Here is a 17,506-nt window from a genome sequence, read left to right as displayed (position 1 = left end):
ATTAGCATTGATATTGGTTTTCTTATTTTATTAAATCTGTTTAAATTTCAACCCATCAGTCTCCCTCCTTTTCCCAATTCCCTCTCTCAGCTGAGTAGGGGTCTTGGGTGATAGAACAACTGGATATTGTTTAGCCCTGGGTGCGGGCTAAACAAAGACAATTGATATTCTAAATATATCTGCTTCTGACATACATGTAGCAGAGTAAACCAACGCCCCTCAAGAAGCACCATCATCTGACTTCTAGTGTAGTCTATGAAACGTTTGGCTTGGACTGCAAAATTCCCCAAAATATGTTTTAATCCAAAATGACCATCACAGAGATTGTGTAATGAACAGATGTATTTTGAAATTACATAATTTTTTTGAGGACTTTACTTGAAAAATAAAGATATCCTGGCATACTTTACCTCTCCTTGCACTGAAGAGATGAATCTTGGAGGGTTGTGTGCTCAAGATACTCCTTCACCATTTGGATGTTGTGACATTTGATTCTCTAGCAGAATAATTCTACTTTTTTTTTGTGACTGGACCAGAAGTGAACTCATTAGTTGGTGAGATTCAGGGGAATGGGGGGAAGGACAAGGACTGCCAAATCTTGTAGGAATCATTTTCCATACTCAGAAGGTGTTAGAAACACAAGAACAGAAATTAAAAATCAAATAATATGGAATAAGTAGAGCAACCATGCAGATTTATTTCATGCTGAGGATAACTAGCATGTGGGATTAGTTTCCAAATGTGATAAAAGTTAAAAGCTGTAATTAGGTGCAGATACAGAGCAGCTGTGGAAGCAACACCACAGACGCGCGCTGAGTCCCAGCTCAGCCCCACGTTACCAGCCGCCATGGCAAGCTTTTTCCAGGGTCAGACCTTCTGTAACGGTCCTCGCTGCCTCTGAACATGTTTACTTTCTGCTCTGGTGACACCATCCTGACTTTTCACATGCAACATAATTGATTCCATGTTTTAATTAATTTAGCCAGTAAATTGATTGCTGTAATCTGATTTATTTAGCTGATAAGCTACTGCCAATTGTTTTGGTTTTGCCTGTTTCATGGAAATGCTTGCATTTGTAATTCTCAGCTTGACTCTTGTATTTGTTTTTTTTTTTCCTCCTTCTCATATATCAATCTTAACGAGGACTTTGCCCTTCTTTTTGAAAGATCCTCATACTGCTTTCTGCCATTTTAGCTTCTATACAGTTCAAATATTTTAATAAATAGTATTTAACTCTTTTACTCCTTCAGATTTTTTCCTGTTTCCATCCCATGTTTTGGAGCTGTAACTCCTTAAAGCGTAACCCTCTAACTCTTGTCTTTTATACTGCTTTTGATTCCATTGGTTTTACTGTCATTGCAAGCTTGGGGCTCAGTACTGCATTTTGCTGTTGGCTTGAAGTGTCATTAAAACCTGTGATTAAAAGTCCCTGGAAGTCTGGTTGAAAGTGGAACTGCCTTCAGGGAAGCCTTCTTGTGAAAGTCTGAAGTCCTTGTTAGTACCCCTTTCCTATCAGCTGGCTCAGGGTCAGTCCCATGGGAAGATTTTACTTCAGAAAAAGAAACAAAGCTGCCAATATTTTTTATTCTTTCATAAATGTGATGAAAATAAGGATGGGAAATATATTTGTAATAGGGAATAAAAAACTCCATCCAGAATTGCTAAAATTCCCTTTATTTTAATTCATATTTCTATCTCAGCCACAAAAAAAGTTTTTAATTCCCTGGAAGCAAGATTATAATCCAGAGGGTGACGATGGCCTATTAAAGTTACAAGGTGTGTTTTCTTAATTTGTTTGTGCAATGCAAAATGACTCTGAAATACATAAAATGAGTCAATAACTCTATTCCTCTGTTGTTAGCCCTTGTAAAATTAATTTGACATGGAAAATAAAGTCTGAAACACTTCTACATGTCATAAATGTCAGCTTTGCACTCACTGGATGTTGCAGAAATGCAGGTACTGGGAAGGAGAGTCGTGATTTGCTCTCACCCAGGCATGAAGGTCAGTACGTTATCTTAGGCACTGTTCATGCCACAAATGTAGCCTGACTCATTAGTGTCACTTTGTAGTTAGAAAATTACTGATTTTAGTGGAGTTGAGTATTTGGCTTCTTGGGTAAATCCTACTGAATTACAAGGTATTTTAGCTACCAGTTGAATGCAGTTTGTGGAGTGTTTCTGTTTTTTTCTTATGGAAAATATGTTCAGGAAATAGACGGAATAAGCTGTTCTGGTTAAGAAGTCAGTGTACTTACTAGTTTTAAAGTTCTACTAGAGTTAGTAATGAGGTAAGCATTCTGTGTTTATCTAAGAAAAATATTTATTCGTGTTTTTCATAAGAAATGAATGAAATATTTCATTCATCCCTAATGGGAAGTGTTTTGTGGCAGCTGCTTTCCATCCCTCATCTTTTCTATTTTAAGATGCATCCCTAATTTAGTATTTTCCACCTTTAATTTGCAGATTTAATGGCATGTTTAATGTGTCTCTCCCAACAGTAACTGAGTCACTTTTGATGATATTCTTGAAATGACAGGTACCTTGCTAAACTTTCTGAAAAGATATGTGTGCAGTTTTAATTCCCTGTTAGCGAGTGAATTGGAGTTGCTTTCATGTGCTGTTTCCAAGTGCTCATTGGATTTTGACCATGATTTTCCTTTCTCTCTCTAAAGAGAAATGAGCAGCTCAAAATATTGAACGTTCCTGTGTTGTTCTGAGTAAGTTGGATACTTTGAGGAACAGAAGAACTCGGCTTAACAAAGGTTCTGAGAAGCATGGGGGAGATGCATCTGATGCAGGATAAAGCTTGATCAGGCTCATCAATGCTGACCCAGAGCAATTAAACCTTTCCAGAACTCAGTGTGATCAGAATCAGGTACTAGAAATGCCTTCAGAGTCCAGCAAAAATGAATTGGAGCATGAGCGAGCTTGTAAAACTTTGACTAGCTAGTTTGAATCTGCAAAACTACCTTGTGCAGTCTGCTGATTGCCTGGGTGCTGCAGCTGCAGAACCTAGTTCAGGAAGACAGTCTGCAGGGCCATGCCCAGAACGAGTGTCTCACAGTGTTCGTGCATTTAAAACAGAGCTGTACATGCTGCAGGTCTGCGTGTGGTCCTTGTATGCATGGTGCATTTAAACTGAAGGCATAATTGAAAGTTGACTAGATGACCAAAAAGGGTATTTAAAACAAGAAAAAAAAAAAAAAACACAAAAGGCTCCAAGGCATGCAGTTAGTACTCTTCGTTGGCAATTCACGTTCCCATTTCTCGTATCTGAAGTTATCAAGAACAGTGTCAGAGATACAGCTTCAAAAGAATTGACTAGTTCCTGTTGTCTTCTGGAAGAGCATCTAGAAGTGAAATAGTTATCTTTGTCAACTTGCCATATGCTAGAGTATTTTTTTTTTGGTCTTATCATCTTGCTTTTGGAGGCATTGGATGCTATTTTTAGATGGGAAGTTATTCAGTGTCATTTAACTAACATTTTCCCAGGTACTACTAGTTTTTTTTTATAGTGCATCACTGAAAAGCAAGTCCTTGGAGAAATATTGGTATCATTTAAATCTAGCCCTTTGGTAGCCATTTCTCAGTCATTACATTTCAGGGTAATAAATTGAGGTAGGTTAGAATAATTGTATTGTATGAGAGCTCCTCATAAATAAACAGGGAATATTATACCTATTGTTTTATGTGCATCTCTTTCAAATGTGTCCAAAACAACGAGCCATACTTGGATTTTAGTGGTAGGCAATGTAGTCAAAGGATTGTATTTGCAGGTAAGCCAGAAGCCTTTGCAGGTTGCTGTGAATTGCAGCTGAAAACGAGAACTGCCATGAATTGCTGTATTCACAGGAAATGTTTTCCATTGGCCCCTATTCATGTTTACTACTAGAATAATAAGAGTCAAAACACAATGAGTTATTGTTTCCGTGTGGCACAGCAGGGTTAGCGGATTTTGAATGCGTTTGTCAAGTGATTAGCCTGCTTGCTTCTCAAGATTGAATTGCAAATCATAAACTAGTTGTATGATTTCAGGCACAAAGCCCAAAAGTTTTGTTCAGAAGAGGTCTTTAGGATTTATCCTTCTTGCAGCTTCCTGTCTTTACCCATTTTAAGGTTCCCCATAAGTTATACTTGTAAAACTGTAATTCTTCTGTGTTCATGTTTTAAGGATCATTGATAATATGTTGATAAGAAGCATTTTTCTCCTTGGAAACATTCTCTTTTTGAACAATGATTTCAAAAGTTCCTATTTTTCTCTTGTTAGAATAACTGCAAAGAGTTGGCTGATGGAGAATACCCCGAGCATTTTACTGTACTTCCTTTGTGACTTGTGATTTCTGGTTTTAATTAAGGATTCTTTTAATTGATTTTTTTTTTGTTTTGTTATTGTTTATGCTTTGTTTTAACTGTACTCTTATTTTGGTTCAAGTTAGTGTTTTTATACTCCAAGGCATATTGGTCTTTAATATTTCTTAATGTACGAGACTAGTATGAGCAAAACAATATGAGAAAAAACACATTTCAACTCACTGTTTTATATGAAGATTATTATTAATGGGTATTGCTTCTCTTGTCGTTGTGTATTCTCTTTTGGTTTTGAGGATGACTTTCTATGCTTTGCTGGTGAAGGAAAAGAAATACTACTTTAATTTGAGTAAGAAGTGAGCTTAAATTCAAAGGTCAGATACATTAGGCTTCTGATTGAGGTGGAAACGTTTTCTATTTCCAGTAATTAATATCTCCTATATTTCAGTCATAAAATTTGAAAAGTTAATTTGTTTCTTCCTTTTAAATTTTCTTTGTTTTAAAATCATTGATCGTTAACTGTGACAAGGTCATGTAAACTAGATGTAGCTTTTCGTCAAAAAAATTCGACAAGGCTGTAATGTTTCTCAAATAAATGAACGCTGCCATAGTGTAACCAGCAAACGATGGGTGCTGCTTTTGGCCATTTTTACACCTAGCTTGAAAGCTCAGTTATTGTGAAACTGTTAAACTCCTTGTAAATTAAACTTTAAACCTGTTATTTTTCTTGGATTTAGAAAATGTGAACATTTTGTTCATCTTTAAAAATTATGCAAGTCCTAACTGCTTCAAAATTGAAAATTAAAAACCAAGAACAACTTGAAACAAAACCAAAATCCAAGCATACCCTTTGGGCTGTCTGTCTGAAAACACAGCAGCTGTCAAGTGTTGATCTTCGTACTTTTTCTCCTGTGAATTTAATGTTTAGAGGTAAAAATAGTTTTTCTGAGATTCTATTTTTAAGCAAAATGGAAACTAATTTATAATGTGAGTTATTTACATGGGAGTTTCCTTCAAAGACAGCTTTCAAAGTGGATCACAGGTTTCAGTTAATGGCACAGTTCTAAATATTTTACATTTTGAATTAGGACTGGTTCTTTGCCTGTTTCATTTCTTCCACTGTTTCATCCTGCTGTAGAGAAAATAAAATCCAGGTTCTCTGTGTAGCGTGGATGCAGAAGCACAAAGTGAAGATGGATAAATACTTTCTTTGTTCCAGAGGGTTTGAGTAGCATTTAAGGAAACTGAAACTTATGATCAGAAACATCATTTCAGAGTTTAGCAGGAGTGCCATGTTTCTTTTTTGAATTCGAAATACCAGAGCTCAGTGAGGCTTCTTACTAATTCTGAATCCATTCTGTACAGAAAAATGTAAGAAATATTTTCTTGTGATTAATGTAGGGATTTTTTAAATCGGCAGTTGTCCTTTTTCTTATTTAAAAAATAAGAAAGTCAATAAATTTGTCACTTATTTGTAATGATTTCTTCACGTATTTTCCTGTAAATGGAAAAATGTACTTTAAAAAAAATGTTAGCTTGCTTGTATCTCTAGTTCATGCCCCTGACAAATTTAAAAATGTCACGTTTGTGAGCAATATACTCAAGGGGATGAGGTAGCATTGACTCGGCACCCATCATGCATAGCTCTGAAGAAGAGCAGCACGGAACACTGCTGCTGCAGGCTGTCTTTCCAAACCAGTATTGATCAAAACCAGCTTGACCCAAATCAGCCACCACTGAAAAGCTGGTTTAGTAATAATTTGCTACAAACTCTTTTGAACCATCCCACTTTTTTCAACACAATGTTGGCTCCAGGCCTGTGTAGAGTTGCAGCAGGCTGTTGCAGAGCAAACTCGCCTCTCTCAGAGTCTCAGTTGTACGGCTTTGCACCAGCTTGCTGATCAAATGGAGCTTTTTTTTTTTTTTTTTTTACTTCAGCTTATATTAGGTAGTAATAATAAAGATTAATGCACTTGGAGAATAAAAATATTTGGGTATCGGCTTCCCAAAATAATTTTGTAAAAATGCTAATCAATTCCTACACTGTAAGCAAAAAATTCAGAACATAAAACTTTGAATTTCTATGTAAAAAGCACACTGATGCCCATTTTACCATTACTGTGAATAAAAATGGTAAAATAATTCCTCCTTATTTTATGTTGGTATTTCAGCAGGAATGCATATCAGCATTTGAAAATCGTGTTTTAGTTTCAGGAGGGAGCTTGCAGTTTTGGGGGGAAGTTGGTTTGGGTTGTGCAAAGAAATAAAAACTGAATTGTACAGGAGTGTGTCAGACTGCCTGCTCGTCACATTCCTCCTTGTCCCCTGAGTACAGAAGTATTTCTGGGTCTGACTGCTGGATGAGGCTGCCTTTGAAGGCCACTGCTGTTACCTTTAGCTTGTTACTCAGTGTCGCTCAGCAATGGTGCCTGTGCCTTTTGACGAAGATCCGTGTGTGTGGCTGGGCCAAGAAATCAAACCAATATCTGCCTGACATCTGCCAAGACAAACCATTGCGTAGAGGGTCTTTAGGTCACTTCTACTTGTTACTTTGTTTTTTACCAATACTTAGCTTTGTTTTTGCAGAAAATAAATCCTCTGTGTATGCATTTAATAGTGATATGGGGGTGGGAACAAAGAATTTTAACACCTCTTTGCAATCTTTGCAAATTTTTTAGGGGATCACGGTGGCCAGGTTGAATTATATATGAAATCTCTCCTATATTCAAATTTGAATAGACAAATGCTATATAAATAATTTGCTGGTTTGGGACTATAGAGGAGAGGAGAAAAAAGTGGCAGTTAAATTATTCAACAAGAATTCAGATGTATTTTTAGCTTTGAGACTTACAGGATGATATTTGTGTAAAGACAGACAGTTGGTATCCACGGTTGCTCAGTTTCCTAAAATGACAGGTACTTTCAATTGGTTTTTCTGAAGTTGAGTTTTTTTATGCATCTACCATCTAAACTATATTGAAACATGTAATGGAATTAAGGGATAAAACCTTGTATGTTTTATACATCTAGTGACAGTGTCATTTTGAATGATAAAGATGAAGTGATTCCAGAGGTGTCAGGAGAGAATGCACAGAAATAGGTAAATTGTAAAAAAAACATAAAAATATGTTCCAAGATCCAGTGAAAGTTGCTTAGGTGAACAAAATGTGGACTTACAAGAAGATGGTTTCTACAATAATCTTAAGAAGCAACTTAGCACTTGAGCTGCGTGGCACAGTCTTTGAAATGGTGCCATACAAGGTCTGGTCTCAGTCAGACAGGGCTGGACTGGGGTGATGGCTAAGGAAGCAAGCCTTAGAAAATTAACTGGCTATAAATTATAACTTGATGAGGCATCCAACAATTATGCACTTGCAAAAGAAATTTTGTCTTCAAACCCATGATTTTATCTTGTTGAGGGTTATATAAATTAATGCACCAACTACTTGTGAGGCGAAGGTTAGTGGGAACCTCAGGAGGTATAAAATGAGAAAGTGTGAGGAGGAAAAAAGCAGCTTTTTAATGGTAACAATACTGCATTCCGTAATTATGGTAATGATTAAAGTTGCCCTAACATATTGTTCCACTGTCTGATCAGTCTTGAGTTTTTCCAGAAATGGAAGTGTCTAACTGAAATTTCTTTAATATAGCATGGAAATAATAGTTATTGATAGAGAGGTTTTTCTTATTTTCAACAAGTAATTTTATTCAGTATAGCATATGATCTCATTTTGGATTGGGATTGCTTCTATGTCCCAGCATCAGTCACGCAGAGAAGGCCTGTTAGAATTCAGTTGGCATCTTCTTAAATGTAAAGCTAATTTTATCATGTGCCGCTCAGCAGGAACAGATATTTAATTTTTCTTTTTGGGAGGGTAATTTCTTTTTTAAACAATGCTGGAGCCCAGTCTGCTTTTATTTTCCATTAAATTCTCTTAAATCTGTTCTGCTTATCATGAATAAAGGGAGTATTTTCCTGAATTCATATGGTGTTGCCTCCAGAGCAGTAGCAATTGAAAGGTGGCTGAATTTTAACTTACGGATTTGTTATTATGGTGACACAAGTTCCTATTCACCTTTTCTAAAAGCTTAACTATGTACCTGAGATTATTTTCCTGATACTTAACATTTCAGTAAAAGGTTTCTTTTTCAAATGGAGTTTAAATTATGTATATTTAAGTACTTTTACAGAAGGTTATTTTTATCATTAAAGTTTTTATTTTGGGGGGGCGTCAATGCAAAAATGTTCGCTAAAACAGGTAATCTTTGTAGACATTTGGACTATTATTTTTCTGCCTTTCAAACCTTATTTGAAGAATCTGGAATCAACTGGAATCAATTAATGTGTAAACCAAATATAAATACAGTCAATTGAACGTAAGTTTGTAAGACCAAACATATCTGGCTTTAAACTTTTCCTGATAATAAACTCATTACTGAGTCTTTATATATGTAGTTTATACTGTCTGTGTTAAGCTTAAAACATGTCTGAAGTATTCATATTACAGTGATTTTTTTTCAAATATTGGTATTTTCTCAGTTGCTCTGGGAGAGCCTTCTCCGGCCTGAGGGTTGCATTATAAACCTATGCCACAAATCTGTCCAAGAAAGGACTGGTCTACAGCAGGGTTTGGCAAGCCTTAAACCAGAAGACACTTGGCTGCAGTGCTTAACAAATTTTCTAGAACCCTTGTCATAACTGTTTCGTATAGCTGCACAGCTAGAGCTAGCATGGGCTTGATTGCAAGGAGGATAATGCACTGACTGCGCTTGGTGTGATGAGTAAAAGTGGAGTAAGGGTACAAATGCTGAGCAACAAGAACAGAGTTCAGCTGAGCCAGTAAGGCTGGAGTGAAGCTGGAGGTACGGTAGCTTTAGTTACTGTAAGAAACTGAATCTGGGGCCAGGAACACTACAAGCCAAAAGATGAACTCATCCAGAGTATCAGGCTTCAGTATTACTTGAAAGCAATCAGTATCAAACAGTGAGTCGTGAACGGCTTTGAAAATGTTTTTGGCATGAGACTATGAAGGCTAGGCTTGGCGTAAATCCATTTCAGGGCACAAACTTACAGTCAGCCTAGAGGTGCAGTAAATATAAACTTTCCAATTTAAGAAGTTAAAATAACTTTACACTTGTGTCACCTCCAGAAGCTAAACTTTCAAATTTTTCCTTGGTGAACTTTCAGAAAGGAGGAGGATGTAATAGAAGAGGCAGTAGGGCTGGTAGTAAAAACAGCCCATTGGGATATCAGAAAGGTGTTGGCCACACATCAAAAACCTAATGGATTTCAAAGAGGGAGAGAAAGCCATAAAGTATTTTTGACTTGGTGTTTGTCTAAAGCAATTGCCAACAATAATTAGTGGAGAATGCAATCTTAGCAAGCACTATTCAGATTTTATTCCTTCAAACCACGCTTTCCTAGTTAAGTCTTAAGAAATACATTGTGCTTTCGTGTTAGGAATCAAAACATAGATAAAAGTAATGAAGTCATTCTGAACTTTGTAAAGCAGGCTTCGTTAAGCTTCACATACTAAATTCAGGCAATCAGCAGAAAAATGTTTATAAGCCATTTCTGTGGATGAATAGGGGCAGGTTCTTAAGAATGTCTTGCAAAGAAAAGCATTTAATGACCTCCTTTGTCTTTAATAAAGCATAAAGAAGGTCCAAACGGGAGTATTAAGCTTTTCCATAGCAAGGGCTACATTTGAATAGAGATTTGTCTTACAGATTTCTTTAGATTCTTCCAGACAAGTTGTTTAGCTTACCTGTGACAAGTCTAGGGAGCAGGTATGTAAAAAAAAAAAAAGACAGCCTTGGTGACCGATTTGCTTCCCAGAGCTGGTGTCACATCCTCTGCATTTTGGATCTGTTGCCATTTGTGAAACTTGCTGAGAAAGTTCTACCTGTGTTTATTCTCTTATTAAAAAAAAACAACCCTATTTTTGCCCCTGAAGTAGCTATTTGTATTACCTGGTTTTCCACAGCAGTTGGTTTGATTTTTGAGTCAGTGGATGATCAGCAGAAGGCTTCATTGCAGGTGTTGTAAGCGGGGAACAGTGTAGAGTGGATACCGTTCAGATCCTGTTGAAGGAGCTTTAAATGTTCAAACCTAAACGAAGCAAGTACATGAACACATAAAATATTTTAATTTTGGGCAGATGGATGCTGTAGTTAAAGCTAATCAATTATACCTACCTGTGCTGTCTCTTCAGTCAGAATAATGTCCTGATGCTGAAAAAAGACTCATAGCTTGTGCCCTCAAATGCTGACATTCTAGTAAGCATCTCTTCTCTGTTACTATTGGAATTTATATGGTTCTGTTCTCAAACTTCTATTTCAGATTCTGTGTTTAAGTTGATTCTTACATTGGTGGCTTTTTAAACCTGAGGTTCAGAAAATTCCCAAGATTTCTTTTACTGGTATTTTATAATAATGTTATTAATTTATCCTGCAATGGCCTTAGGCGTGTGGCATGTTCTCTCACTTTCTTTAAAGAGTTTTCTAGCACTGTAGGGCCAAATCTTCTGACCCGCAGCGGCTATATAACATTATTATTCAGTAATAGTAGCATCAATTGGATTCATAAAAATAAGGAAGTTTTAACTTGTTCACCAATGCTCTGATGTGTGTGATTCTGGTTAAATTAAGTCACAAGGGGTCTGTAGGTGAGGTTAATAAGGTTCAGCTATGGTGTGTGTATCTTTGAAAGCTTGAGGAATTGTGTGGTGCCCACCCAGCTAGTGTTCACACTGCAAATTCTGTTGGTGTGCAGAGCTCGGGAATCAGACTTGAAGTGAGGGCATGTGGTTAACTTTGTTCTACTAGAGAAACTCCGAAACCAGTATAAATGAGGAAAAAAAAAGATGGGAGCTGGAGGGCCAGGGAGTTTCAACTGAGAAGGCAGTTTATTGCCTAATGCTTACCTAAGGCAAACAGTGTGGAGGCTTCTTGCTGGTTTTAATACACTTTCCACAAGTGGGGAAAGGGAGTGCTCTGTGCTGGTGGCTTTTGCAAGCGGTGCGGTAATTAAGTGCAATATGGCAATAACAGCAAGTCTCTTCTGGTTGGTTGTGTTTGAAAGTATTTCCCAGATAAGAGTTTCACTTCTGGCAATGGGCTCCAGTGAGCATTAAATTAATGTGAATTTTAGAATACAGCAGTAGAGTTATTTCCAGAAATGCTATATATCACCATTAGAAATGTGTGAGGCATGATTTATTTTTTTACACACCACAAACACAGTTACTTTGCAAGCTAGGTTTTGTTTTCAGCCATGATTCAAGAGGACTGCTCTGTAGATCAGCTCTGCTTTCATCTGCTGTGCATCTGCAGATTAGTTTTTATTACTTCATACAGTTTTCATTATGCATATTGAAGTTAGTTGCATAAATTAAGATCATGTGGACAATATGCATAACTAATTTTTATGTTCTCTGATTCTCTTCGCAGTTGATGAAGGTCGTATTAAGGAACTGGGCAGAGTGAGAGTACTTCACAAGAGAACCATGATGCCTTACAGCGTGTATAAGAAAAGAAGGAAGGGGCCAAGCGATGAAGCCAGTGTTCAGCAATATGCAAGTTTGGTTGGACAGACCTGTTCGGAAAGAATGTTGTTGTTTAGAAGTTGAAAAATCATTAAATGGCATTTTGATGGCGCTACGTTTTATTGCACTGCCACTGGATGATATGTACTATAGTTGCGTGTTGGTTTGCCTACTCAAAAAGCAGTATGAAATACAGGCATATATCTCGGCTTGTGTGAATACATGGTACTGTGTTTAAAGGCCAAGTCCAATAAAACTTACAATACAGCAAGGCTTTGGCAATATAAGTTCAGAAAAACATGCTTGCAATACGTTTTAATTAAGTAGTTCTAGCCTTTCTATGCATTTTGAATAATTCTAAGGATCTCAGCAAAATGAAAAACAGGTGTCTTTTTTTGCAGAGACAAAGATTGACTAAACCTAGATTGACAATAATTAAATTACAAATGTTTTCAAATAGCACCTTGGATATCTGTCGTTAAAAATTACCATGAAATTTACGCTCGCATTTGTATGCTTCTAAACTCTTGCAAGAGAATTGAAACGTACTGTTACTTTCTAATGTGAAATCTGGCATGGTTTAATTCTATGTCAATAGTATATTTGAAAACAGGAAGAAATTATTTTTGCTGCACATTCTTCATTTGTTTAAAGCAGTAGGTTGTGTCTGAGGCCCTAGTGAGTGTAGGAGTTCACAGTAGATTCTCAGTGGCAGAGGATGCAGTGCTTTGGAAAACTTTCCCCTTTAGACATGAAACAGAGTAGTTGCACTATAAATATACCAAAGATATGCAGCCAGGTGGCACAGTGTTTTTTTGGTATAAGCCTTATCCTTTGTCTAAAAAGAGTGGGTATTTTACTGCACATCACTAATGTGAAATAGAACTTGGCAGGTTTATCCTATAGCTCTTCAGTGCACATTTCAGAGCTAAAAAAAAGACATGAGGTACCACTGCTGGGTTTTGTTGCAATTTTTTTCTGCAGAATTGTATGGGAAGACTTAAATACCATATTTCTGCGTTTTTACTGACTGTTCTGTTCATGGTGCAGCAGCTCACAGGTTTACTAAATGCTTCTGTTGGAAACACAGAAAGTTGTGATGCTTTATGAGAGCACTTTATTATCTGATACGTGAACGTTATCATTAGTAGTCTGTGTCCCTATCAAGTCATACAAGTTACAGGAATTTTGGGAAATAACACTGTTGTGTAATTCAGTAATGCATTACAACTTCATAACAATTACCAATGCCTTTGTGTTTCTTAACTTCTTGGGTAACAGGAGCTAGTATTTACCTTGAATCAACTTGAAGTTTCCTGTTAACCTTTGAAGATTCTTATTCAAGAATATATGTGTAGGGTTTTTTTCCCCCAGAAAGGAATCAAATTCAGTTTTACCCTCTGAGGGTTACATCTCCTGTCATTCATGGGCTTGATTTAATTTTAAACACTTGACCAATATTATTAATCATTGATTTTTATGTGGAACAGATGTAATAATTTTGGAATTCAAGTGCATTGCAGATTTAACTTTTTCCCCCATATCTGTTTGCTTATTGTAATATTATTGATACAGAGTACAGCTTCAACAGTAATTTGAAAAAGTAATTTTATGTTTTATTAATTGGAATGTATTGTACTGATATACTCCCAGTCTGCAACAAAATTCATTATTTCTGTCAGCATTATATCTGGTATGTTTTTATCTGTTGCCTGGTACCGAGAAGTTTCTGTATACTGTACAATTTAGTTTGTCCATGTCTTATCTAAACTTATTGCCATGGGAGAACCACTAAATACTATTTATGAACATTATTATAGAGAGTTCCTTCCTGTGGAGAGAATACTCTTGCCACTGGGTGGAATGTCAGAGAGTATAACATTTTCTGCCTGCCCAATGTGTTGAAAAGCAGTGATGCCCATACGTCTTAAAACCAAAATAAATGAGAAAAGCTTTTTATATGATATAAAATCAGTTAATGGGTACAGAGGAATTCCAATATGACTTGGAAAATCTTAAAAATTATCAAAACCATTTAATGTTGGCCTCAGTGTGCTCCTGGAGAAGTTAAAGTTTCTGTTCAATTGCAAGGGAGCAGACTTAACACCAGCACTGAGAGTTCTTGACGAGCCTCATCTTTTTGTGCCCACTATTTGTTACTGATACGCCTTCTAGATGTGTATTAGACTTTACCTAATGCTCTGTTTCTCTTGGGGAGTTTTTAAGGCCTGCAGTTAAAGAAAAGTGAGATAAGTATAAAACAAAAAATTGAGTAGAGCTGGAAGTTGTCGTGAGTGTGACCACCAAAGGGCACTGACTATTTCCTGGAATTCTGAAGCGGTGCTTTCCCTTCCTGACCTTCGCTGGAACTGCAGCCCCGTGGCACGCTGGGCTTCTGCCGCTTACTGAACTCAAATATATATCTATAAAATTAAAAAAAAAAGTCAACATTTGAGATGAACTCAAAAATTGAGTTCATCTGATGTAGTATGCTGAGATGTGACTTGCTGCTTAGTGTTATTTTAGAAGGAAGTTGGTGCAGTATTTTTCAGGACTGATACCTCTATCCCCGTTTTAGAAGTGGAATAGAGTCTGAGGATGAAGTGCTGTAAGTTTTGCCACTGACTTCAGTGGAGCTGAAAATTCACCACTATTAAAGTTTTATTTAATAAGATGTTGTCATTGAGAATTACTGAATCTAGAGATATTTAATTTAGTACAAACTATTTTATAAGAGGTTTTCTTAGTGTAGTTAGTTTGTGAGAGTTAATCCCTAAAGTAAGGTTGCCTTGTTCTATCGTCTGTTAATAAATGAGCATAAAATGGTGGTAAGAAAATGCAGAGCTGTGACCAGTGCTAAAAAAATACCATCCTTTGTTTTAATTGGAAATAAATGGGGAGCTTACTTATTTCCAGCATCAACACATTTCAGTAAATGCAAAAGAACCCGCATGTTGAGTTTGTAATTGCTTTTCAGCAGGCCTGTTTGACTTGTAAGTATAGAAAATAAAGTTATTTCTAGTCTCTGTGAATTGTTATAAGTAAATAATAGCTCTGAGTGTGTAAATAATAGCTCTGAGTGTGACTTCTGTCTTACTTTGTAGGAATTCATTAACTTGGAGGTTTACTAAGTGTCTAGTGAACAGCAGAATCAGGGAAGTTAAAGAGTAGCAGTGATTAGAAGGGAGACCTATCAGTTCAAAACACATGACGGCATTTTAGAACTAAATTTGAGTTCTAGCTAGACAGATTAATGAAGAGTTTATGCTTTGAAACAGAATTTATAATTCTTTTGTGAAGAGAATAAAATGAAATAAAATAAACGGGCTTTTCACAAATGGAGACTAGCTAGGACTAGCTGTTTATTTTAGTTAGGCTGTACCATTTCTAGTTGGTTGAAAAAAACCCCTTTCTCTGAAGTAGGCAGCCAGACAAGCAACACAGAAATCTGGATTGTGTTCACAAAGATAACCAAACACTGATTTGTTTTCCTGCTGAATGGGGCAGAATTCCAGCTAATTCTGGATTCCTGAATGAGACTTTCAAAGCACAGTGCCACCGTGGCTCGAAGTTTTGATGTGCGAAGGCTTGCAGTGGTCCAGTGCATAAGGCTCTGTCCTTCAGATTGTACTTCTGGGAGCATTTATTTTTCTATTTCATTGCTTTTTCAGAGAGTACATCCATCACTCTTTTTGAAGTTCTCTTAGTATCTTTGCCAGATGATCATTCTGAAGCTACTGACCTGATCAGCCACGTATTGCTGAATTTCCTCATTCTGCTTCTCCCAGATAATCCTTCAGACATGTATTATATGCTGTCCTCATCAACCTTTCCATCTCCACCGTCTGCCTCAAGCTTTAACAGTTCTTGCTTGTTCTGTCCCAGTCCTGCTACAGGAATAGTCTGCATGTGGAAGAGTGTAGACAATATTTAGGGCAGAAATCATCACCACATTTCAGGGAAATCATCAGCATTTCCAGAAGCATCGTAGCCACATATCATACCCAATATATTTATAAAACTGCACCTTCAGAGCCTCTTGCACATGATTTCATATACTGAGCATAAAAAAAGCCAGATTACCTTTCCACTTGCCAAATGATTTGTTTTCTTAAGTTAGTCAAAGTGAGGGAGAGTTTCCAAGCCCTGACTGTGTGGCTGCCCTTAGGAGGCCAGGGTGGTGAGCTGCGTTCCATGTTAGCTGAGGAAGGGTTGGCGATGACCCTGCATGGCAGAGAGAGGAACTTGAGGTGGCTGCTGGTCAGAGGAGCATTAACAGGGAGGTAGCCGTGTGATTTGCCTTTAGTTATGGGATGGATACTAGTCTCACTGGGGAAATAAAAATGCACTGTGGAAAACAAATTGTATAAATAACACAATTTATACATGGTGTTAACCATGGATGTTAACCATAGCTGCTAACAGAATGAGTATACCAGCTAGGTTGATTATAATAAGCTCATTTTATATGAGTTTTTTCAAAAAGCACAGTGACTAAGTCACCAAGTATACAAGCACTTACTAAACAAAACATTTTGTGAATAGAACTTAAGTACAAAGACAATGGAGGCTGTTAAAATATGTTGTATAAGCCAAAACACATTTACAGGAACAGATGTACAACAGTAACTCATACTAATTGTAGTATCCAGGTGCCAGTTGTGGTCAGTGGATTCCTAAATAAATAATATTCTATAAATTATTCTACTATATGTGTTTTATAGCACATGTAAAGCTCATCTTGTGAGAGCTTTGTTTTCTAACAGTGTTAAAATAAATGGGAATGTAAATAGATTAAATTAACTTATAAACCCAAGTATAGCATATGTTAACGCTATCTATATTAACATGAAATAATCTTAACTCTGAAAACAGTGGCTCTTACTGATCCTCTTAGACAAGTAACAGCTCAGAAGTTTCTGGCTGTATCTCTTCATGGTTCTGTTTTACTGTTTCGATGTTTATTCATTTCCTTATTATAACTATTCCCATCAGATTTTTATGCTTCCCGTCAGTTATTTCCACTTCGGTTTTGACACATATTACATGTGTCTGCCAAAAGTCCTGCTGAGAGATTGCTATCAGGACAAAAGAAAGTGTTAGAAAGTCTATTAAGTAGTGAGAAGAGAGCGGAGTCCACAGGGACAGTCAGTCTGCGACCTTTGTGCTGCAGAAAAAGCAGGGTTTATTTACAATTTAGTCTGCTGCAGGCTTTAAAATAAATGTGTCAGGTTTCATTCATTTCCCTTTGTCCGTGACATCTGATTGTCATTGTCCAGGAAGAATCAATAGAGCATTGTAGAATATTTAAAAAAAAAAAAGGTCAGTGTACTGCATTTATGGCAAAAAGCTCGAGTTAAAGAATGAAATTGCATAAATTCTGTTGAAATTCTCACTTGATGTCTACATAGGAGCAGAAAAGTGTAGGCTGAATGGGACTTTCAAAAACTGTTTGCTGCTTCTCCCCTGCCTTCTCCAGGCTGAAGTAGAGCAAGAAGCCATCTACCATTCCTAGCAGGGGTGAACCTCCCTGTTGGCATTAATCTCTAATGAGATTCTTCACAGAAAGGGTTATTAGGCATTGGAACGGGCTACCCAGGGAGGTGGTGGAGTCACCATGGGAGGTGTTTAAGAAAAGGCTGGATGTGG

General features: G+C 36.9%; 1 protein-coding gene across 3 annotated transcripts in view; it reads left to right on the top strand.

The window, feature by feature from the left end:
* The window catches only part of ATE1 (arginyltransferase 1), an 82,375-nt gene extending 67,486 nt beyond the window's left edge, over positions 1–14,889 (top strand). For all 3 annotated transcript variants that reach the window (XM_068399296.1, XM_068399294.1, XM_068399295.1), the window contains exon 12: positions 11,763–14,889. In XM_068399296.1, coding sequence (XP_068255397.1) covers positions 11,763–11,941 — 179 coding nt within the window. In that variant the 3' untranslated portion in view covers positions 11,942–14,889. The remainder of the gene's footprint in view (positions 1–11,762) is intronic.
* Positions 14,890–17,506: the final 2,617 nt, after the last annotated feature.

This window comes from Nyctibius grandis, chromosome 4 (assembly GCF_013368605.1).
Source record: "Nyctibius grandis isolate bNycGra1 chromosome 4, bNycGra1.pri, whole genome shotgun sequence".
NCBI lineage: Eukaryota > Metazoa > Chordata > Aves > Nyctibiiformes > Nyctibiidae > Nyctibius > Nyctibius grandis.
The sequence above is the reverse complement of the archived record's forward strand: the minus strand, read 5'-3'. Positions and strand labels throughout refer to the sequence as shown.